Genomic DNA, 23047 nt, shown 5'->3' with positions numbered 1-23047 from the left:
CTCCGCGACATTCCTATTAACACTGCCTTTTTCACATAAGGACGCCCAGCAACTATTCGTTAGTATCCTCGGATATACGAACCTCCACGATGGCGCAAGATCCGCGAGCCCTTCTACAAAAGGTCCTACCCCAGTCCTTGTCCTTGATCAGTGCTACCCCGCGCTGCCCCACGATTGCTCTTGTCAGCGATAAATCGTCAGACGCGCGGAAACACATACTTTAGCTCCTGGTATCGAAAGCTGACCAGCATGCGCTCCAGGCCGACAAGCAGCTGTCCAGCGCAGGGGGTGGCTTTAGCTTTTTTGGCGGCAGGGAAGAGAAGTACCAAGATGCGGCGGATTTATACATGCAGGCCGCCAACGCCTTCAAGATGCAGAAGCAGAGTGCGTACCATGGGCCGGTCTTCTAGTGCTGTTGAATCTTTCCGAGACTGATGAATTCTGCATTACCTTTTGGCATACAGACCTCGAAGCCGGTCAAGCTTTCGAAAAAGCCGCGAATATTCAGACCAACAACCTGAAAGAACCCGACGATGCCGCCAACACCCTCGTGGACGCCTTCAAGGCCTACCGCCAGGCCGATCCTCAGGCTGCTGTCCGATGTCTCGAGGTTGCCATTAACCAGTACTGCACCAGGGGAAACTTCCGCCGCGCAGCCGGTCACAAGGAGTCCCTGGGCGAACTGTACGAGTCCGAACTAGGAGACTCGAAGAAGGCCATCGAGTGCTACGAAGCCGCTGCGGTGTGGTACGAGGGTGACAATGCTACTGCGTACGTCTTGGCCTTCCCCCCTCCCTTACCCGAGATGCTGCCCCTCTCCTTCTCGTTAGCAAAGCTATCGGACTGACCCCCCGTCACCCACACCAGCCTAGCCAATAAGCTCCACTTGAAAGTCGCCGACACGGCCGGCCTAGACGGGGACTACTACAAGGCCATCGAGGCGTTCGAGCGCGTGGCCGCAGCATCTGTCAACAACAACTTGATGAAATACTCGGTGAAGGACTACTTCCTCAAGGCGGGCATCTGCCACCTCGCCACGGGCGACGCAGTCGCCACCCGCCGCGCCCTGGACAAGTACACCGACCTCGACCCTTCGTTTGCGGGCCAGCGCGAGTGCATGCTCCTCAACGACCTCCTCGCCGCCGTCGAAAAGGCCGACCAGGAGGAGTTCACCGACAAGCTATTCCAATACGACCAGATCTCCAAGCTCGACAAGTGGAAGACGACCCTCTTGCTCCGGGTCAAGAACACCATCGAGGAGCCCGAAGACGAGTTTGCTTGAAGAATATCCTGTCACAAATGAGAATGATGAACGATGAACGGCGTGCTTACTGCATGGTGGCTTGTTTGAAAGGCGTCGTTTTCATGCTTTTACCATCTATTCTGCTAAACTATTGGGGAGGGCGCCCCTGTGGATGGCGGGGCAAGCGGGCTTGTCTTGTCGCTGGATGAGCAGGGACCGGGAGCAAAGAAGATAGGAAGATGTCCCAAACATACACACGCACGACAACATCATGTTAGACGCTTTCGTGATTAGGCCGGTGGTCATCACGGCAGGGCAGGCGTCCTTGGAATAGGCGCGTCCGAGGTAATTATACCAGCACCCCAAGACTAAATTGGGACTCAACAACACACATCATGACATCTTGACCGCATTGCATTCATTGCCTCATAAACCAGCCAGGTCCGCTCCATCGGTGGGCATTTGGCCGAAGTCAGGTAATCTTGAAGGGCCCCTGCCCCCTTTCCTCAGACAGGTGAAAAAGAGGCAAACCGGGTGGATTTCCCCAGCGCTGGAGTTGAAGTCGAAGACGGATTAATGAAATGTTCAGAAAGACTCAAGTTGCAGAGTTGCAACATGTCCACAGTTGCCCACCCCATTCCAATTGCTTCGTCTGTTTCCATGATATGTCCCATGTGCCGCCCCTGCCTCTCGTATGACGAAGAAGCCCGTTCGTACAGACAAGAATTCCCAACAGATTTCCAACAATGTTCTTTTGACGAGTGTATCCCAGTCCCCATAGGAACTAAAAAAAAGAAGAAGTAAAAACAAAAAGGAAATCCTCAAAACGACCCTCCAGTATGCGAATAACGTACACATTTGCCGCCTACCTTGAGCTTTTCTCTCTATTCCTCTCTCTCTCTCTCTCTCTCTCTCACTTTTGCTTTTGCTTTCGCTTTCTTTTACACTTCTACATTACATGTCAACGAAAAGAACCAATGGTCTCCGTAGAGGTTGGTCCCTCTTCACCGCCACCTATAATTTGGTTCGCAACGCCTTTTACAACGTTCCATGCTCCTATTCGGTAGGCGACGTGCCGATCATGCTGGGAACCTGTTTCCGAACTAGGCCACGGGTGCCGCGTTGCTCCGGACGAGGGACGCCTTGAACAATCCGCGGCTCTCGGATGAAAGTGGTGTCGAGCTTAGACGGTATCCTCGTGACAATGCTTCGGTAGTCGCCGGTGAATTTGGCGCTGGGGACTGGCACCGAAGCTGTCCGCCAAAGGTGATCCGACGTATCACTGAGATACGACGGAACCCTGCCCCGCGAGGGCGGCGCGAAGCCAGATGCGCTGCTCGGGGCACCATGGGACGACCGGATTGTGGAAAGACGGGACAGCCCGGATGTTATCCCCGGTCGCCCGCGTGCTCTCTTCGCCATGAGTATTTCGTCAAATAGCCGAACCGACGGATGTGACCCCGGTTTGGTCTCGCGCTCATGGATGAATTCGTTGAATGCTGCGCCGAGGGGTTAGCAGGGTGGCCGGGCTACCAGCTTAAAAGTTTTAGACAAAAGCTCACCTTGCGTCTCCCGCAACATAGCGGCATATTCTTGTTGATCATATGGGAGACTCTTGATAAATGCGGCCATGTCGAAGGAATAGATGCGACCATTATTCTTCTGTTCCTTGGACGGGCGGCCAAGATACTTTCTGTACGTATAAAGCAAGCTTGCCATACACCGCACAAATGCAGACCTCACTCTGTCCTCATGGAATGCTTGCGGACAGACCAGGGAGACGCATCCCAAACATCTACCATGGCTGAGAGTGCCGCAGCCAGTACACTTGTAGATGCCATCGCCCTCGGACCGCTCGTCGCAGATGGTACAGAACGAGGAGGCGTCGTTTGCCAGCCAGTTGAAGCAATGTCCCTCTACCCAGATGGTAGTGTCGGTGTTATGAACAGGCTGTATGAGCATGTTGGGCATGATGGTGGAGGCTGCAAGCGTTGACTGTGCGTACATGGACGGTGCGTAAGACACGCCGCCAGCGCCAGCGCCAGTGCCGACGCCGGCACCGAAAGAGGATTGAGAGTCGACGGAAATGGCGGAGATGGACATGTTGGCTGCATGGCCATTCAAGAATGGCAAACTAGGCCGATGAATCGGGCCGTGTCTCTCCAGGCCGAAAGAGGAGCTGCGTCGTCCGTTCTCGTTAAAGTAACCTGACCTCTTTTCGCGCAGAGTGGTGCTCAACGCGAATCCCGAATCGCTACGAGATACCGGCGTGGACGGCATTGGTGGGAAGTGCATGGAGACCGGGGACACGGACGATGGCGGGCTCGTCTTGGTCGACTTACTGGTACCCGGACGGTCCGGCTTATTGGGATCGACCTTGGAGTGCATGAACGCATTGAAAACGGGGGGGCGGGTCTCGGAGGGCGGCGTCGGTTCGCCAAAGGTGGAAGAACTCTGCGTTACCCACTTCGCAAGAGTGCTGGAGGAAACATTGGGGACGTGTATCGAGGCGTTCTCTGCAGAGAACGCGTCGTACGGGAACGACTCAATCGCATATGGAGGGGGCCCGGTCGCCACGCCATACCGTAGCTTATGGGGGGCAGCTATTTGTAAAAGGGTATGAAGTTTCCGACGGAGTTGTCGTGGTAGCCGCATGGGCGAGCTTACCGCGTCAATCGTGTCCTTGTCTAGATCGACTAGGACGTAATCGTCGTCGGGAAGTTCAATCCGTTCGTACCGGCGCTCAATGCCGATAATGTACGGGCATGGTGCCTCGAGGGCGGATAGCAGCCGTGCTGGGAGAACGGGTATGAAAATACTTGCCCACTTGAGTGGGTACAAGAGAGTGACTAGGGCATGGCATGCTAAATGCAGCATGCCGGTGTGCGACGACAGGAAGATGATGCGGGATTCCGCCAAGGCCGCCTCGAAGAGTGTCATCATGTTGTCGAGCGACAGACACCGAAATAGCGCGTACAGATCGATCGTTCGTGTGCCGGGTATCTCGTTGGCTGCTTCTTTTCTGGCGTAAAGTCGTAGTTCCCTGACCCCGATTTCGACCTGTGTCTTAGATCCCAGCGGGCTGAATGCTTCGGTACAGAGATTGACGACATAGCGCTCGAGGGGTTGCCAGCGTCCCACCTTGGGAGAGCTGGGCGGGATGCGCAGGACTCCGCCGTCAGTCATGGGAACAATGACCGCTCTTAACCATTCCTTCCAGAAGGTCATGCGGGTGGGATCGCGGCCGAGAATGCCGTACGCTCTGGGTATCCAAAGGCCCGTCTCCCCCGCCGTCAGACCGTCGATCTTGGAGGCTGCACCGTGCCGTAGCGGTCGTAGCATCTCGGTCATGAGGCTGATCTTCTCTTCGACGGTGCTGATCTGGTCGTCCAGCCTGTCCCGAGCCTGGGATCCCGATGGCGCTGTAGGCAGCTTTGCCAGCAGTTGAGAGAGATGAGCTCGCTCTGCAGCCAGCCTGACTCCCAAGCTGGCGGCCAGCTCGCGTTCCTCGTTGGACATGTGCCGCTGCCGCCACTGCTCGCACCTCTTCTCCACCTCATCTGCCACGTCAGAAGCAAGGGCGTTCCAGACGATGACGGTGATGCCATATATTTTAGAGTTGTCGTCGGACGTCATCGTGAAGCCGTGCCAGGTCGAACGAGGCCTTTCGTCGGAGGACACGATCTGGATGTCGTTGGGGAACGCGAACATTGGTACGTAGTCTGGGAATCTGCCCCGTCGTGACACCTCGTCTGACGCGTCACGGGTCGGGTATCTGTCCAGTAGGACGGGCTCGAAGCGTCGCTTCAGAGGGTGCATGTCGGGATCGGTGTTGAGGGGCTCGGGAGGAGGAATGACGGAGTTGTAGTTGCTCAACCGTTTCGACGTGCGTATAGAGCCTGGACATGACAGAGCGTTAGAACAAACAGGCGATCAGAAGCAGAATCAGAACGGTCACGCGAACGATTGGGGGGCTGAACCTACCTCCCCCGGGGGTGCTTGACCGGCCCGTTGCGGGCTGTCTCCTCATGCTGTTCATGTCCCTGAAGCTGATCTTGCGACGGATGCTGCCCTTGATACTCCTCTCCAGGTTGCGCAGGGGACTCATGCGGCCGCTTGGTTCGCTCTCTTCAGCCTTGATCCGTTCGGTCCTCGGGTTGACCATGGGCGGTCTGGACTGCACTTTCGCACCAGCGCTGAAGGTCAAGTCTTCGAGGAAATGTTCACGTTCTGCGGCAAACTTGAACAGAGCACTGTCGAAGTCGAAGCCGTCGAGAGGGCCGCCAAGAGCTTTGTCGGTTCCCGAGCCGGAGTTCGTGTTCATGTTCGCACCGTCGACGGTGTTGCTGCTGTTATTGTTATTATTATTATTGGACGCTTGCGAAGGGCGAATGGTGACACTGCTCCGGTTGCTCATGGTGTTCCCGTCGGTCTCCTCGAGGGTTTGGGTGGAGAATCGGCTGCTGGAAAACATGTTGGCGGAATTTTGTCGTGAATGGCGAGCTGAGTGCTTCGCGGTGCCATTTGTGCCGTTTGTGCTGTTTGTGCCACTCGTGCCACTCGTGCCGTTCAGGCCGAACGCAGACCCTTCGCTCTCTCCATCTTCCGCAATAGTAGCCTCAAGGTCGGAGTTGGGCGGTGGGAAGTCATCGTAGGAGATGGTTTCTACGCCCGCGATCCAAAAGTAGTCGGCAAGGGGCGTGGTAGATGAGTCGTCCATGACATGACACCTGGGGCCAGACCAGCAGACCAGCAGCGGCAAAGGTTGAAGTTGGTGTATCGGAGATTTTCCTCTGGAGATCGAACAGGACAGACCAGGTTTGGGAGTTTTGGTCGCGATTTTAGAAGGGATCTCGGATCTCGTATGGGTGGCGTATGGGTTCAGGGGTCGGTCGTCGGTCGGGGTTGGGTAGGCCGTCAGTGTATCGGGGACCAGCGTGCTGCCGACAGGGGTTAATTGGATCGACCGTTTGAGCCGGATAGAGGGGTTTCAGAGCGAGGTAGCAAGCAAGGCAACTATCCGATCTGGGTGAGCTCTCTCAGCTGGGTTTAGGCTCTTTCGCGTCTGGCTATCAGTTTTTCCCAAGTAAGTTAGGGAAGAGCGACGCGAAATAGGGCAAGGAGGAATAATGAGAACGGCGAAAAGATAGGTATGGATGGAAGTAGGCGGCAGGTACGGAGTGCGGATAAAGTAGGGAAGGGTACAAACCCACGTTCGGCCAAGCAATTTAGATCTCCCCCCCCCTTCCCAAGACCTGCAAGAGAGGTAGATATCAACCAGAGCGTCAGTGGCCTTTGGTGGGGTAAACAAACCCAAAAGCCCCAGAGCAATGAAGACAGCAGCTCAGTTGTCGTAAAGATGCACGCACACGCAGATAAACAAGTAAAGACAGAGAAAGAGGTGGACGGTAACTAGCTTGCTGCTCGATGCCTTAGAAAGCTGGCGAAGGAGGAGAATCAAGAGAATCGAGGCACGTCCCAAAGCAATAGCCCGGGAACCGAAATCTGAAATCTGCAATGGGTGGGTTTTTGCATCAGGTCTTGGATATCCGCACCTATTCGTAGATTGAGTACTGGAGGCCCCGCCCAAATTCCGAAGTACTTCTGCCCGCTCGGCTCTGAAGGGAGAAGAATAAGTCTCAGTGCCTTGGTAATAGAGCAAGATACTCCATATGCAGCATGAAGACCAAGTCGAAGGGTAACGGCTGTGGCGGTGTGAGAAAGCCAGAGACTCGACACCGCTAGGTGGTGGTGTACATAGCCGTGCTATCTTCTTGAACCGATAGGATATGCGTGCTTCTCCCCTTTCTGTAGCCTCGAATGGGTGCGTGCATATGTACTGTATAGGTATGTATGGCTGCCACAGACGCAGTGAGCTGGCATGCCCCTTACTGGACTCTTTATTGTCAGGCACCGCAGCGGCGTCGCATGCAACCCATAGACTAGGCGGGTGGGGGAGAGACGGGGGGTTGGCGTGAAGAGAGCCAATATAATGGATACGCGGCTGAACCAGAAGCTACGGAGTACACTAGGTTAAAAGAGCGACTCCTTCCGTGCGTCCTCTTCGGTGCCCTGCAAGTTTCAATAGCCTCTAAAAGGTGGGGCAGCTTACGCTATATCCGTACAAAGTCTAAGAATACACTAACGCTGGCCCGCTTTAATTTACAGATAAAACTCTTGGCAGCCTACGTTATTCGTACTAGTACTACTGCCCGGTCCCTTTTACGGCTTTATTACGGCTTTTTAGCAGTGTTTTTCGGGAGATATACCTCTATAGTATATAGTTATATAATAGTAAATCTATTAGTACTTTTCTTTTATATAGGTTTTATAGCAGATTCCGTTATAATTAATTAAGGGATCTTAGTGCGAATTCCCTATATATTTAACTTTAGACTATCCTTCTATATCCTATTATTTTACGGCACCTGTAATAGTCTTCGTACGCTATTCTAACGCCGTTAAAAGTTATATCGCGCCGTTAAGATAGTCAGCCAGCCTAATCCGGATCCGCGGCTTTACCGTATATACCATCTTATTAAACCGTTTTCTGATTTTAGGTATTATCCACGGGCATGTCGTATTTACGCTACCTGTATACTATATCGAGTAATACACGTAGCTAACCGAAATAGCCGTCGAGCCGCCCGTAATATATTAGCTATAGGTTCTACGGCTCCTCCTCCACCTATTCTAATAGCTAACCCTCTACTAGCTCCTCCGCCTACCCCCCTTACGGCTCCTCTTCCACCCGTTCTAATATACCACCCTCCTATAGTTAGCCGCTATCATCGCCGCCGTACACGACAGGAGATTAGGGCTACCCAGGGTTAGTACTACACATGCTATAAACGCTACCTTATAACGGCCGCGTTTATAATGCGTCGTAATGGTGCCCTATATAATACCTATCTCGATTATAGTAATAGTAACTATCGCAGAGCGGCTATTACTACTAGCCAGCGTAAGGCCCGCCCCTAACCTAACTATCGCGTAAAGCGTACTAGCCCGCTAGGGTAGTATTAGCCAGGTATTACGGTCGATTACTATAACCTTAGATTAATACGGGTAAAGTATAAATACTACGCTACGCTCTATTAGATTAGGGAGAAGTTATAGATTAGTTCTCTATCCTGCGTTCTTAGCCGTTAGCTAACAGCTATTATCTTTCTTAGGAATCGTCGCCTACAAACCCGAAATTTAGCATCTATTATAACCAGGGCGACGTTAATATTCCCGTTATTTCCCCGCTACCCGGCTTCTTCTAACGTCTATTATACGCGGATACCGCTTAAGCTATAGATTATCGTAAGAGAATCCGTTAATATAATAATGCCTTTTCGTTTACGTCTATATAATATACAGAGACCCGTCGAGGTACTAAAGCCGGCGGCGTAATAGCCTTCTAGATCCACGGCACCCTTTACTACTATACGGGGCCGTTAAGTGCTATAGGGCGACTTTTAGCCTTTACCCAGCTATACTTTTACGACCCATAGGCTATTACCGACCACCGCCTTACGAATACCTAAAGCCTTAACTCCACGCTTAACCGTTATATGCTAGGGGAGATTTCGGACTTCCTATACGAGTATAACCCCTTCGTGTAAATATATAAAACGGCCCGCGAACGCTTTAACTCCCTCTATAAATAGTGCCGTATTATACTAAACCCTAGGATAGAATTAGTTATTAAGTAGGGTGCTAATATACGGCGTAAGAATCTGCCCGTTACGGATAAGGTTACGACTATTATACCGGATAAGTGGGGTGAAGTCTACTACCGTGATATTATCCTCGTAGAGAGACGGTTTAATGGTAGCGTAGGCGGCCTTACGCAGATCGACTACGAGTATTCTGCTTACCTACCACTATCTTACCCGCTTATATATCCGCGTAGCGGTTCAAGATATCACTAGCAGTTATAGTTACGGGATATTTATAATCGTTAACGGTAGAATACCGAGGTAAAGTTCCGTTAGTTCTGTCAGTATATACTACACCCGCAATACTAGTAAAGGTTTATACCTTTTATATACGGCCGTCTTTTTTAGTAGTTTTTAGTGGATCTATAGGTATCCTACGATCAGAAGAAGCTTAATTAGATCTAGCGCTATTAGAATAAGATACAGGCTAACGTATATAACAGGATACAGGATTAGGCGTATAAGGCCGACGGCGATACCCGTAATATTAGCCGACGGATCGTCTTACCCTTAAATTATATTAGCGGCTAGCGGTTTATCTTGTAGTGCTATTAGGATTCTATAGTAATTATATAGGCTCTTAGCGCTCCGATCTTTTTTATTACCTTTACGGCTAATCCTACCTAGCCAGAGATTATACGGGAGCTTTAGCTAGGTTAGACTACTAGTAACCGGCCCGATTTAGTCGGCCGTGTATTCGAGTTAAAGTCCCGCGACCTAGAATAGCAGCTACGCGATAGTCTATTTAGTGAGTTTACGGGTATTATATAGACCGTGGAATACTAGAAGCGCGGTCTTCTATATCGTTATATTCTTCTTTGCCTTACGCCGCGGACGGCCGAGATATATAAGGATGCTGTAACTATCGATAAGGTTATATCTACGGAGCTACCGGACTATAAGTCGGATCCTACTAGCCGGCTTTTTAATATTATTAGTAAGAATATAATGCATAGTCCTTACGGTGATAATAAGCCCTCTACATCGTGTATATAGCTGTAGCCTAATAACGGGAACTGTATAAAGTACTCTAAGCGATTCCCTAAGCTATACTCCTCGGAAACGGCTATACGCGAGGATAGTTATCCTAAGTATAGACGCTATAACTCTAGCCTACACGTTATAAAAAGGGGCCGTATAGGAGAGGTCCCCCTTAATAACCGTTTTATTATTCCTTATAGCCCGTATCTCTGCCTCCGTTACGGTGCCTATATTAACGTTAAGATTTACGGATCTATTAAGGTAAGTTATTATATCCAGTATCTTATGCTTTAATATTTACGGATCTATTTAGGCGATTAAGTACGTGTATAAGTACGTTTATAAGGGCAGCGACCATATAACTACGCTAATATCGGGCGAAGAGGGCGAGGACAAGGTGAATATCTATCTCTAAAGCCGTTATATCGGTCCCGCGGAGGCCGTTATTCAGTTATTTGAGTTCCCGGTATATCGCGAGTTCCTACCCGTTATACGTCTTCTGGTTTACCTTAAGGGATAATAGCCTATATACTTCGGCGATAACGCGACCGTAAGCTAGATCGAGCGGATATTATAGGACCGGAAAACTTAGCTAATAGGCTTTTTCGACTATAACCGTGATAACGTTAATAGCCGCGAGTTATTCTATTACTAGTTTCCTAGCCGTTATATATAGAAACCGTAGCAGTTTACTTAGCAGCCGAGACAGCGTGGATTTCAGATCGGCCGTCTACGGTATATACCCCTAACGGCTAGAGAGACGTACTATTTACGGTTACTCTTAGTCTTTATTCGAGGGCCGACTTCCTTTACGGATCTTCGTACCGTGGAGGGGACAATCTACGATACCTACTAAAAGACCTATGTTACGGCCGGGCTTCTACACGATAACCGTTACTAGGTTGCCTATTTTAAGGAGGCCGTTATTTAGAAGACCGGGCGTATATTACGGGAGCTATTTATCGTCGCTTTAATGCACGGAGACGTTTGCAGTCTATTATTGATCTAGGAGAGGTTTACGGAGTCTATATACGATAACCTGCCTTATACGTTATAGCGCTAGTGCTTCCGATATCCTACCGATTTAGAACGCCCGTATATCGATTACGGTCTTTATCTTATACACTCGCGGTTCCTTAAGGTAAGCAGGATAATTACAGAGTTCGGGCTACTGGAGCCTTTACACGACTAGCGCCGTGCGACCGGTAATATATTATTAGTTACGGAGACTTACGACCGCGATACCTAGGCTATAGTATACGAAGATATTCACCGCCGCTTTAACTAGGGCTAGGCTACCGTTTTTAGCCAGGTTATAGCTACGGTTAAGTCTCGCCACGGTCGTTTCTTCTTATAGAGACCTAGCAGTATAGGTAAGACCTTTATATATTATAGTCTCTACGCCTATTTCCGGTCACGCGGCTAGATTATCCTCTATATAGCATCCTCTAGTATCGCGGCGGTTCTTCTTAAGGGTAGCTATATGGCTTATTCGCGGTTCAAGATCCCTTTATAGGTTAATAACTCCTCTATTTATAGCGTGCTAAAGAATTCGGACCTTATAACGCTATTACGGGAGACTACTCTTATTATTTAGGATAAGGTCCTTATATAGTATAAGTTCTGTTTCGAGGCCGTTAATTATATATTACGGGATATACTAAGCTATAACGATCTATTTAGCGGTATTCCGGTTATTTTCGGAGGCGATTTTACTTAGATCCTGCCCGTTATTCGGAATAGTAGTCGGGCGTGGATTATATATACCTGCTTCTAGCGGTCCTCTATCTAGCCGTAACTCTGTATCCTTAGCCTAACAGAGAATATACGGGTTACCTTTACCGATCCTGATAATTAGACGTTTATTTAGTAGTTATGGGATCTCTCCTATAATACTACTCTTCACGGGTCTATCGACCTCTTCCCTACTATTATAACTCTTTACGATATCGTCCGTCTTTATAGACGTATTTCCCCGACTAATTTACTGGATTAGGCGTTGTCGGACTATATAGTCTTTATTAACCGCGTTATTCTAATAACTTATAATACTATTATCACGGAGATTAATAGCTAGATACTCGGGCGCCTACCTAGCTAGTCACGCGTTTACTAGGCCGAAAATTCGGTCGCTAATCGGGCAGAGGATACTAACGGCCTTACGCCAGATCTAGCCCCGGAGTTTTTAATATAGTTATAATTCGCTTCTATCCTGCTAGCACGTCTTAAGCTAAAGGTTGGCGCCCCCGTTATACTTATACGGAACCTAAGCCCGTGGTAGGGTTTATATAACAGTATACGTATAGGTATTTTACGGATAGCGCGGAATACGCTAGAGGTAAAGGTCCTATTAGGATTACACGCCGGCGAGGTTACGTTTATCCCCCGTATCTGCTTAGATTCTAACAAGGAAGACTACCCGTATATTATCCGCCGCCGTTAATTCCCGCTACGGCTCTATTTCATAATAACGATTAATAAGCCGCAGGGCCAGTCGTTTAGTATAGTCGGTGTGGATTTTCGGCAGCACGCCTTCACTCACGGTTAGTTTTACGTTACGATATTAAGGGTTACGGATATTAGGAATCTATTTATTTTATTATAGGTCAATAACGGTTAGGGCGGTAGGCAGGCTTAGTCGTAGGTTAGCCGGTATATATCTAATATCGTATACCCAGAGGTCTTAATGGATTCTTCTTAACGGTTACTTTTACGGGCGTAGTGGTCTATAATAGTAACTAGCTAATCGAAAACGCGGTCGGGATTCTTTATTATATAGCCTATACTAAGGGCAGATAAAGTAATAAAGCAAACTACCTATTCCCGCCGCACCGTAAACATAAAAGCAAAATAACCATAAACCCTTTATAAAATAATAAAGCAAAAAAAAAAAAAAAAAAAATACCACCGCACTATAAATATAAAAGCAATAACCGTTAACCCTTTATAAGATAATAAAGCCGGAAAAAAAAGCCCGCTTTAATCCTCCACCGGGAGGCTATTCTCTAGGGCAGCGATTATATTCTTATAGTATTAGATTAACTGCTTCTTTTACGCTATCGTTATACCGGTAAGGAGTATTATAGCTAGCACCTTAACGTTTTACCGAAGGTTATTACGGGAGGGGCGATAGGGGCGATAGGGGCGGGCTAGGCGGGCGTGACAGGCGTGACGGTAGCCGTATTTATTCCTGAAGAACCGACGGTAGTTATAATAGTCGGGGGGGGAGGGGGGGGGCCGGTCGCGGGAGCGGGAGTAATCTTTACTTTTTTAGAAGGCGTTACGGTTCCTATAGTATTATAGATTAATTAATCAGTATAGGTCAGTATTTATTACGGTTATTATTAGCTTACCTACGGTCGTATTTACACGCTTTTTCTCTTTAGAAGAAGCGAGAGTAGCGGTGGCGGTAGCGGTAACGGTAGTATTATTATCGGCCGGGGGGGAGGGGAAGCAGTGCGAATATTTACGGCCTTCCGAATTAAAATAGTAGTTATTATAGCTACCGCTAATAACTCCCGAGAATATATAGTAACGGGCGAAGGGGCTATCTTTTTTATTATAGTGCTTATAGTCTATCTAGAGGTCGCTAATGATTATTATTATAATAGCCTCTTAATTAGCCGGGCGACTAAGGTTAAGGTCTTTATCCTCCCGTAATATGAGGTCCTATTTAGCCTATATTAATCATATCGGTTAGTATATAATAAGATAGTAGGTAAGTTAATAACCTACCCGAATAACACGTATAGTATTAAGGACCCTAGTAGCTTTATAGCCGCTATTATATATAAGGTTAAGAACCTTACTACGGTTAACCGTGCAGCCGTCCTTTATAGGTATCGTTTACTAAACGCGCGTGCTAGAGGAGGAGGCCGGCGTATTATATACGGGCGGGCGGGCGGGCGGGCGGGTAGGTATACAGGCGGGCGAGGGAGCGGGCGAGGCGGCGGCGGAGGCGGCGGGCGAGGTAGCGATAAAGGCGGCGATAAAGGCGGCGGCGGGCGAGGTAAGGCGGGAGGCGGCGGTTAAGTTATCGGGCGATAAAGACCGGGATTCCTGCGAATTGATAAAGGAGTCGGATAGGGCGGGCGGTATACTACGAATTACGGTTAGTATCGTCGCTTTCTATAGGGTTAAGGCGTGTATTTATACCCGTAACTTACGTGATAGCGAGGCTCTAACTACTTAAAACGGAAGAGAGGGAGTAATATTGAAATAGATAGAAAAAAACTATTACTTAGCGGCGCTATAAGGTATAATAAGGGTTAATTAATTAAGGGCTTTATTTCCGTAAATAGTGTAGTTTAATAGTTGAAAATAGAAAGCTACTTTATCTGGATAATAAAAAAACTAATAAAAACCGTCGTTATAGTGTAGAAAATAGTAAATAGCAGTAAAATAAAAGAAGACGGGCGTTTTACGGTTATACTCGATTATTTTCGGTTATTTAGTTATTATAGATCAGGTTATATAACAAGCCCCCCCCCCTTAGGGGGGGGGGGGGGGGGGGCGAGCTTAGCGGCGTTGCCCGTAGGGCAACCTGCTAAGCTTGTACTCCCTACTCCGTAAATTATTACCTCTGCTTAAGAAACGGTGTGGCGATAATAGAAAGGACAGAAAAGGTTAATGTGAGCTATTAACGGGGTAAGAAAAATATTATTATGTAGGTATTAGATAAGTGTAATGAAGAAGAACGGAAAGCTTATATTATTGAGACTTAACGTAGGCTGGAGGTCGAGAACGGGTCTGAGCCGGACCTAGGTACATCTGATGGAACCACCGTGTAAATAAATGGCGGGGCTATAAGTACCAGTGTGTTGGGGATTGCACGAAGGTGGGAACCAACAACCCCCAGTATCATATGCCGCGCTGATCGATAGAAGTATATATCTTGTGGTAGAACTAGGATAGCGGTTGGAAAGCTCTAGATATTTGTTCTGTATTTACCTTGCCTTATTTCTTAACGGTTTTATTAATACCAAGGTAGTTTGTATAAAGGCAGATAAGACTTGTTGTAACGTGTCTGTACCTTAAGGTACCTAAGGTAGGGGTACCACTACGGGATAGACACTGAAGTACCTACGCGAGAAGTTAGCCGGCTCGCACCCGGCTCATTATCAAATATCCAAAAGTCTACCAGCAGAAGCCCTGTTCACTCCAGGGCCAACATACAAAGTACCTAATTACGTTGTAGTACTACACGTAATTACCACAGCAGTGGTTGCGACCGGGCTATCACCGCTATAGTCCAACGCGGGAACCCTCACGACGATCTCATACGCACCCCTTGTCCTCTTCCCATTTGAGCCTGCGCTCGCCTGCCTTTTCTTGGTTTGGGCTTGGCCGTCCCGCAAAACTCGAGGACTTCCTGGACGAGACGACAGCTTTCCGTCCGCCAACCACGATCAACAAGTCTGTTGCCATTTCCGTCCGTGACCACCGGGCGATTAATTATGTGATCGGCATTTCCGTCAGGGCTCTGCCTGCTGGGACTCACGTCCGAGACCTCCTTTGGCTCCGTCATAAGCTTACCGGGTAAACCAGGTAGGGAAGCGAGAACTACTTCGTATCAACCAAGTGTTTGGTGAAGGTGAATGACAGGCTCTGAATGGCAGTCCCAAGTAAGGCTGGCTGTGTCGGCGTCATCCGGTTGCCCGACTCTCACAACATGCAAGTAATAATTAATATGGAACCTCAGATCGAAATTTCGACGGGAGCTATGCGAGATATTCATGTCTACGTTGTAGGTATAGTTATCGGGTTAGAGGAGACGTTTCGACCTTCGCAAGCTCAACATGGAGGTAACCACGCCGCTGGGTTTACTTGGTGTGTTTGGCCTTCCCAGGATCGAGGCCAGCGCAAGGAGTTGAGCCATACAAATGAAAATACAAAGTCAGTGGAACCGAGAGTGGTGACGAGAATATCACCCATGCAATAAATATTCGTATACAACGTACCTAGGGCGCTCAGGAGCCGTTGGGTTCTGTTCCTGCATGGCGTCTTCGTACCTTGCATATTGGGTACGCAGTGGCGTCCTATACGTTGGTGGGTTTTCGATCGATTCCTTCGCCCATCTAAGACACGTTGACTTCGGCTGCATATCGCAATATCGCATAGCCAAGGACGCGTCTGAATAGGTATGGACGCTAGGTCTATGACCTTATTATCGGGTCTTTTTCCTCTGTTAACCTATGAAAAAACCAGACCACGACAGAATACTTATTAAGGCCAGCTAGCAATACCCCGTTCGCTCGGTCGTCACTTTGGAACGTTGAGATGTCAAGACTTCCACATGGGGTGATCAACTTCGTATGTATGTTCTCGCTACGAGCTATTTTTTACTTTGGATTGGGCTATCCTCCGCACGGGTGATACTGTCTGTGGGCAAGAATCCCGGGCAGTAGCAGCAGCAGCCTGCCAGCCGGAGGAGGATATTATAGAACAAAAGCAAGGGGTTGAGATAAAAATATTTCCTCTGGCTGAACCGCGTGTTATGCCTTTGGTTCTTGTGAACCAACCTTAGGTATAAGCGAAGCGTACGTGCTTCCATCGGTTCTGCTACTTCGTGCTTTGAAGATCTACGGTTACTGCCATGTACTAAGGTATGCAATGGCATGCTGAAGTTCATCAACTTCTTCGAACTTGAAATCCTTCCCTCTGTATTCGCACGCATTCTTCAGCTTCAAGGCCTGGATGCCGCTCCGGACGTACCAGTAGGGGAGAAACAGGAGACGGCAGAAGGCTGTTTCAGGTCGCTCGACGCATGTACGGCCCTTGCTAGCGTCTTCTTTTTGACGCATTTGGTTTAGCACGCCGAGGCTCCTCCTGCATGGACACTACGTGTCTCACAGGCAGTTTCAACCCCCACCCTCGTTTGTTAATACGGAAGCACCACTCGACTAGGTACTCCCGCGCTGCTGTCATCCGTATCGACTTGTTTATCGGTCCTATTGACGGCCACCTTACTTTGTCAGTGCCTACCTTACCTGCCTATGTACGGATGAGCCTACATTATAATACGCGATTCTATCCTCCAACGTCTGGCTACAGCTACGCTGACCCTCACAACTTCCTATGTACCCCCGTACGTCATCTAACGCCTCGGAGGTTATGTACAGAACACGGAGTAGGAGCTAATGGTACGCCGTCTCCGTAGCTTGGGTCGCTAACCGCTCCCGGACATTACCTGCACCGTCGGAGAGCAGCACTGCATACTACCACGTTTCCGTGTCTATTCCGTCTCTACGGAGTACCTAGTATGGATTGGCCGTTTGGAGTAACCGTGCCTTGAAGAAAAAGAAAAGAAAACAAAGAAAGAAAGAAACAACCCTTTTATCCGCCTCGAGTTTGATCGACAAGGGTGGCCAAACGCCGATATGATGTTCGAGGACTGGGACGAGGTGATAGAGCAAGTAATTACGAATATCTACCTACGACACAAGTAAGTCACACTGCACGACTCCAGTCTGCGCAGCAGATTTCGAGTCGAGATCAAATCCAACTTCCACAAGAGCCACCGGTGAACCGAAGTAATTCCCTCCGCCTTCTGTTCCGAAGCAGAATCAGGGTCCAGATAATTAGCTTGCAAAAGCCTTTCACGCCGTCAGTTGTGAGCAGTATGCCTAGACGTTCGTGATCTCGTCCACAACATCGAGATCGGGGCAAGTAGGTAGGAAGGAGATGAATTTCAGAAACTGGTTAATTAAGGGAGCCGGACGCCCGGAACAGGGTTCGATCCCTAAAGGTGTTCTACCGCTCTATAGTCTCGATGTCGTGTCGCGTCTGTTACTCCACTCTGCATTGTAACAGCTCTGGCGGGTTGGCGTTCTCGTACCCTCGGGCCGCCCAGAACGTTGTCGATACACGGTTGAGTGTGGTTTTTATTGAATTATTTCTCCCCCGTCCTCGGAGACGTTCCTACCAGCAGAGTCGTACTTTCAAGTATCAAGTATGCTGTCTTCTTGGATATATAAGCGTAATGAAGATAGGCTCGCACTATACCTACCCCTCAAGCAGAACGTTGCTGATCCGGGAACAGGTGTATACGGGACACATCGTGCAAGTACCCATCTAATAATCTGCAATCCAGGTACTCCAACCAGGAATTTCACCTAAGTGTATAAGAGGCGGAGCGAGGGTCGGCGACTGCGCTATTCATTTCCACCATCGCTGTTCAAGTAGCCCGAGAGAACACGGACAGCGGCAGCAGATACCCGCCCCAAAGCCGCTTCTAAGCCAGTTCGGCGAGTTTTCGCCACCTCTGCTGGGCAGCTGGACCATGGATAATCATTCCATCTTGTCTCATCGTACCGGTCGGGTGAGCCCAAGAACTGTGGCTTCACCCACGCCTGCACCTGCTGACAGCTCCACCTATCATGGCTTGACGGCCACAGTACGCATCGCTAGTTTTCCCGTTGTCAGGAAGCCTCGATTCCCCATCTCGCCCCGCCAACCCACTCCCAATACCCCGAGCGCAATCCTGCCGTCCTCCCTAGCCTCGAGTTGGGGCCCGTCCTCTTCCTCTTCCACGACAAAACACACCTGTTCCACTTCCCCAGGGTGTAGTACGGGCTTGCCGCTCGCGTCCCAGTTGAAGTCTCTATACCTCAACCCGGGCTCGAGGTCCAAAAGCACCCGCTCCATCTGCATGGCATCCTCGGAGCAGTTCTCCAATTGCGCCTCTAGGACCCACCGCCTCCGCGGCGGTGGCCGCCGCTTCTTGGCCCCGTCCTCGCGCTCGGAGGCTTCGTCGTCGGTAGATGCGGTAGCAGCAGGAGGTAGGCCGCCCAGAGCTCCGACCTTGGTTCGAACAATGAGGGACGATTTGCAGATGAACTGGTATAGCTTCCGGAACGTCCTCGTGCGACCGCTCGTCTCCGTCGCTTCGTAATAGCTTACCGTCACGGCCAGAACGTGGTTACCCTCCTCTTTCAGGTCAAAGCCGACTATGCGCTGTAATGTCTCCCCGGGCTCGAGGTCCACGCCTCTATTCCCCCCCGCCCCTTGACTCGTGGTCCCTCCTGCCCCTGTTCCCAAACTATCAGGCTGGGGTCCGCCTGTGAGCTCTAGTTTCTGTACGGTGCCGCCGCCCCGAGGTGTCTTCATCTCCGCCTCGATCTTGACATCGCGTATCCTTTTTTTCTTCGGCTGATGCGTTTGTTCCTGCCCTTGCACTTGTGAAGGCGCAGCGTCCGGGTCGAGGATGTCATGGTTGGCGCATAGGGTGCAACTGAAGTGTTCCCCGACGTACGCGGAGCCAAATGATAGAGGCAGGTTGAGGATAGGGGTGAGAAGGAAAGAGTCGGGGTTCGTTTCTGGCACCACTATACTCGACACACCTGGTCCTTTTGCGTAGGCGAGAGAGGCGAGCGAAGGGCCCGTGCTCAGGGTATTCGGGGAGAGAGGTTGCTCCACTGGCTGTTGCGTTACGAGGGAAGGGCGCGAGAGCCTAGTAAAGATTAGTTAGTCATGCGCTCCTACCGGAGAAGAAACTAGGATAGTCGTCGGAAAAGGTACGGAATATAGGGGTCCGGACTGGGCACTGTACCAACCGTAAGACTTTAAGGGAGATGGAATGAGGCTCTTTGACTGGGTCGTGTGAGGGGTATCGCTGGTGGCTCATGGCGATAGGGAGCTGGCCTGGGGAGGTGGTTGTCCAATCTTCGGGTGGGAAAAGAAGCGCGGCCACCCGGGTCCTTATACTAGGCTCGGAAGCCCTGAGTCGTACGGAGTAGCAAGTGCAATATGCTTTAGAAGAGAGTAGCTACAAATAAGGTAACGAGCTCTCTGTTCTTTCCATCCTCGGCGACATTTTGACGGTTCGATCTACCTCGAGTGGGTCTACCTTACTGTTGACGGATACCGGATACAGTGTGTGCGCCTAAAGGGATAACACGGAGTACAGAGGTACTTACAAAGCTTCACCTTAAAGCTGACCACCTCAAGGTAGGTAGGTGATTACGTACAACGTCCAGTGGCCTGACAAAAGGACTGAGGCACTTTATATAAGGTAATAATTTGCGTGTAAGTGCTTCGTTCCTTTTGTTCGAACTGACTATACGACGTTTCGAAGATACAGACATAGCAATTGCCTCGTAGGGACTATATTAGTCCCCTCGCAGAGCTCAAATTATAATAGGGGGAGTGTTACAACAACCCTTTGCAGTCGCAATCCTAGAGCCAAGACAGAGGTAGGAACACCCAGCCTCAGTTGTGATTCGGCACGGTGTAAAACGCGCAGTGGTTGCGTGAGATATTATCGCACTATAGTCGCACTATAAGGACCACTGAATAATTACGCTAAGATGCCCTATGCCGTGCCAGTTGCTAACTACCTTACCTTATCCATGGCCAGCGGCCCCCGAAGATACCACGTCGGGGCATCCGTGGTATCCACAAGGCCGACATTCTACCTTACAACCCCAGAAAGAAGGCACGCACGGCGTGTTCTGACTGTGCCGCCGACGTTGTACTTTTCAAGAAGTTTCCGTGTGGATTCTCCCGAGCCGTTTACCAAACACCGTCGCTTTTAAAGACCAGGGGGAGGGGGCACCTTGCATGCCTGTCAGCCAAGGACAAATTCGGCATGCACATCTAGACAGGAGAGGTACGTACATTGCCATAGTTACCCATGCCTGGGGGGGATGCTGACGGAGGAGGGGGAGGAGGGGCCGAGCTCGGCGGTGGCGGTGGGGGTGCTGCCTCACTGGGAGGAGGCGGAGGAGGCGGAGGAGACGCGGATGTTCCTGTACCGGGAGGCGGGGGCGAGCCTTGCTGCAGTTGTGGCTGTTGGGCCGCTGCGTAATACTGCTGATACATTTGGACGTAACTGAGAACTCGTTAGTGTAATGTTATGGGAAGCAAGTACGAAACTGGTCACTTACGCCGCGTAGCCGCCATAGGCAGCATAAGGATCCTGACCCCCGTAAATTTGTGCGTACTGAGCTGCGTAGTCGGAGACGTTGTGCGTAGTGCTAGCTGCTGGGGGTGCCGGACTGCCTGTCTGGACAGCGGCCTGACTCCCATAGCCGCCATAGCCTTGGTAAGAGCCGCCATGAGATACCCCATGAGACGCTCCATGAGACGCTCCATGAGTTCCGCCATGTCCTCCATGAGTTCCTCCATGAGATGCCCCATGAGATGCCCCATGGGATGCCCCGTGCGGTCCGCCGCGGGCCGGATCAGGAGTTCCACTCTGCGAGCCACCGTGGGATCCACCCCGAGAATGATCGTGCGAGTGTGAGCGCTCACCGTACCCCCGGTCACCATAACCGCGATCGCCGCCGTAGCCGCGACCGCCACCATAGCCACCAAAGTTCCGCGGAGGTCGGCTTTTGAACTCCTCGTACTGTTCCTTGACGTTCGCAATCAAATCCTCGCAGAGTTCCTTTGCCTTCATCACCATATTTGGATCGGGGCCTCTGAGACGCGAGTCAGTATCCAGTTGAAGGTGAAGATTTGGGACCAGGGACCAAGAGTGAAATACATACGTAACGTGGAGGTACATTTCCTCTTCGCTCTCCTTGTGCGTGGAGGCTTCATAATAACCAGAGCCACGACCTTTGATTTGGACTCGGCACTGCGTTTCACCCTGTATGTGCTTCACGTAGGCACCGCCATGGCCCACGACTTGTGCTCGAAGATTGAAGCCCGGGATGGGTTCGAAGCCAATGGGGATCTTCTCTTCAGGCCATTTGCGCTGTGAATACCGGGACATATCAGCAGGAGAACGGAAAGTCTCACTTCAAAATAATTGGACACGTACACGGCCATATTCGTCACGCTCGACGTGCTCCTGCTCGCGGCGGCGAAAGCGACGCTCATCCACGAGCTGCGGAAGTTCCTGTTTCATCAATTCCTCAATTTTGGCCACGGCCTTCTCGAGACCCTCCTTTGATGTACTCGTGACGTGCAGGTAAAGGGGCGGGTTCTGTCGCAACGTCAGTCCGGGGCTCGATGTATCGATGGAGAAAAGATACGCACCGCTGGGGTCGCCATGCTCTTATCGGGATAATAACTTCCTCGAGTAGTAACGTCTTGTAGAGTCAACATTAATGTCCGTTCTTCCACAAAGGCAAAGGCGGGAGGTGTTGCGTACCAGCACCAGTATCATCTTTAATCTAAATCAAGCAGCGGGTGTCAGCAGATGCAAAAGAGCAGGACGCTGTGTGAGCTGTGAGGCCCAGTAAGCAGGTAGTCCCCGACACAAAACAAAAGTAGAAAATGCAGACTAATACGCAAGATGAGCCTAGTCTATCGGTGCAAACGTTGTCTGAATGATGGGGACGCAATCAGTGGCTTTCAAAGGATAATTTACCATCTTCTGTGTAGATCCTTTGGTCAGAAGGTATCGGTTGCGCAGATCGTTGACCTCAATATCCTTGATATAGTCGCCGTCGGCGACGTACATCTCGCCGTTGATCGTGTTCTCGGGCTTCGGTGTTCCGCTAGCATTCGAAGGCGGAGTGGCCGACTTGATGGGTGGGACATCGACATGCTGAATGCCCTTCTTTGCTTGGAGCTGGGCATTGATGCGTGCGGCCGCGGCAGCTAAAACAGGCAGAGAAAAGTCAGTATTGGCATCCCCGCTGAGGCATGCCTGGCTAAACGAGCTTACCTGCAGCGGCTGCTGGATCCACGGCAGGCGACTTCTTCGCATCGGTCGCATCTCCAACAGAAGCCAACGGACTCCGACTTCGACCGTGATCAGATCGTTTCGAGGGCGGCGAACGGGAGCGCCTGTCGAAGCGCGACGTCTTCCTGGGCTCGGGCTCGGTCTGGTCGAACCTCGACCGCTTCACAGAACGGCGTTCGGCGTCATCCATCCCAAAACAAAGTCACAGAATATATCAGAGATTAAAAGTCAGGATCTTGCCGTCGAGAGATAAGTGATGGCGTAGTCGGGTTTGTGGTTGTGTTGGCAAGGCAGATTGGAAGGGGAAAATACTCAAACTTTCCCAAATGAAAAGCGAGGCTGCAAGGTGGACGAGAGTTACAAGAGTTACTAATAACGCTTTTGGTCTGGTATGGATACTTCGTACCTTGCCGAATACGGGTCCATAGGTAAAGACACCTCATGGAAAAGAAGAGGGCCCCCCAAAACGAAGTACGAAGT

General features: G+C 50.3%; 5 protein-coding genes across 5 annotated transcripts; 2 read left to right on the top strand and 3 right to left on the bottom strand.

The window, feature by feature from the left end:
• Positions 1 to 89: 89 nt before the first annotated feature.
• Positions 90 to 1282, top strand: SODALDRAFT_336767 (alpha-soluble NSF attachment protein; the record flags this gene model as incomplete). The annotated part of the gene is made up of 4 exons (XM_028612622.1): positions 90 to 122; positions 261 to 384; positions 465 to 771; positions 868 to 1282. 4 exons carry the CDS (start codon positions 90 to 92, stop codon positions 1280 to 1282), a joined length of 879 nt encoding a protein of 292 aa, XP_028471218.1.
• Positions 1283 to 2299: 1017 nt separating this feature from the next.
• On the bottom strand, positions 2300 to 5963 carry SODALDRAFT_319878 (DENN domain-containing protein; the record flags this gene model as incomplete). Its single annotated transcript, XM_028609483.1, has 5 exons — positions 2300 to 2742; positions 2806 to 2936; positions 3072 to 3832; positions 3911 to 5142; positions 5228 to 5963. 5 exons carry the CDS (start codon positions 5961 to 5963, stop codon positions 2300 to 2302), a joined length of 3303 nt encoding a protein of 1100 aa, XP_028471217.1.
• A 9233-nt stretch (positions 5964 to 15196) lies between these two features.
• SODALDRAFT_355613 (hypothetical protein) lies at positions 15197 to 15808 on the bottom strand (the record flags this gene model as incomplete). The annotated part of the gene is made up of 3 exons (XM_028613830.1): positions 15197 to 15442; positions 15508 to 15593; positions 15706 to 15808. The coding sequence occupies 3 exons, from the start codon at positions 15806 to 15808 to the stop codon at positions 15197 to 15199; spliced, it is 435 nt and encodes a 144-aa protein (XP_028471216.1).
• Positions 15809 to 15926: 118 nt separating this feature from the next.
• SODALDRAFT_375588 (hypothetical protein) lies at positions 15927 to 18007 on the top strand (the record flags this gene model as incomplete). Its single annotated transcript, XM_028614758.1, has 12 exons — positions 15927 to 15978; positions 16210 to 16242; positions 16323 to 16441; positions 16557 to 16698; positions 16785 to 16902; positions 16984 to 17009; positions 17090 to 17171; positions 17293 to 17333; positions 17399 to 17452; positions 17548 to 17602; positions 17743 to 17881; positions 17972 to 18007. 12 exons carry the CDS (start codon positions 15927 to 15929, stop codon positions 18005 to 18007), a joined length of 897 nt encoding a protein of 298 aa, XP_028471215.1.
• Positions 18008 to 18306: 299 nt separating this feature from the next.
• On the bottom strand, positions 18307 to 22944 carry SODALDRAFT_342432 (hypothetical protein; the record flags this gene model as incomplete). Its single annotated transcript, XM_028613087.1, has 12 exons — positions 22550 to 22944; positions 22250 to 22482; positions 22031 to 22052; positions 21916 to 21968; positions 21698 to 21862; positions 21423 to 21631; positions 20817 to 21353; positions 20548 to 20761; positions 19485 to 19567; positions 19108 to 19381; positions 18972 to 19074; positions 18307 to 18935 (listed from the first exon to the last, which is right to left on the bottom strand). Exons 1-12 carry the CDS (start codon positions 22755 to 22757, stop codon positions 18307 to 18309), a joined length of 2730 nt encoding a protein of 909 aa, XP_028471214.1. The 5' UTR covers positions 22758 to 22944.
• Between the last annotated feature and the right edge of the window lie 103 nt (positions 22945 to 23047).

This window comes from Sodiomyces alkalinus, assembly GCF_003711515.1.
Source record: "Sodiomyces alkalinus F11 unplaced genomic scaffold SODALscaffold_1, whole genome shotgun sequence".
Classification (NCBI taxonomy): domain Eukaryota; kingdom Fungi; phylum Ascomycota; class Sordariomycetes; order Glomerellales; family Plectosphaerellaceae; genus Sodiomyces; species Sodiomyces alkalinus.
This window is presented reverse-complemented; position numbering and strand designations above follow the sequence as displayed.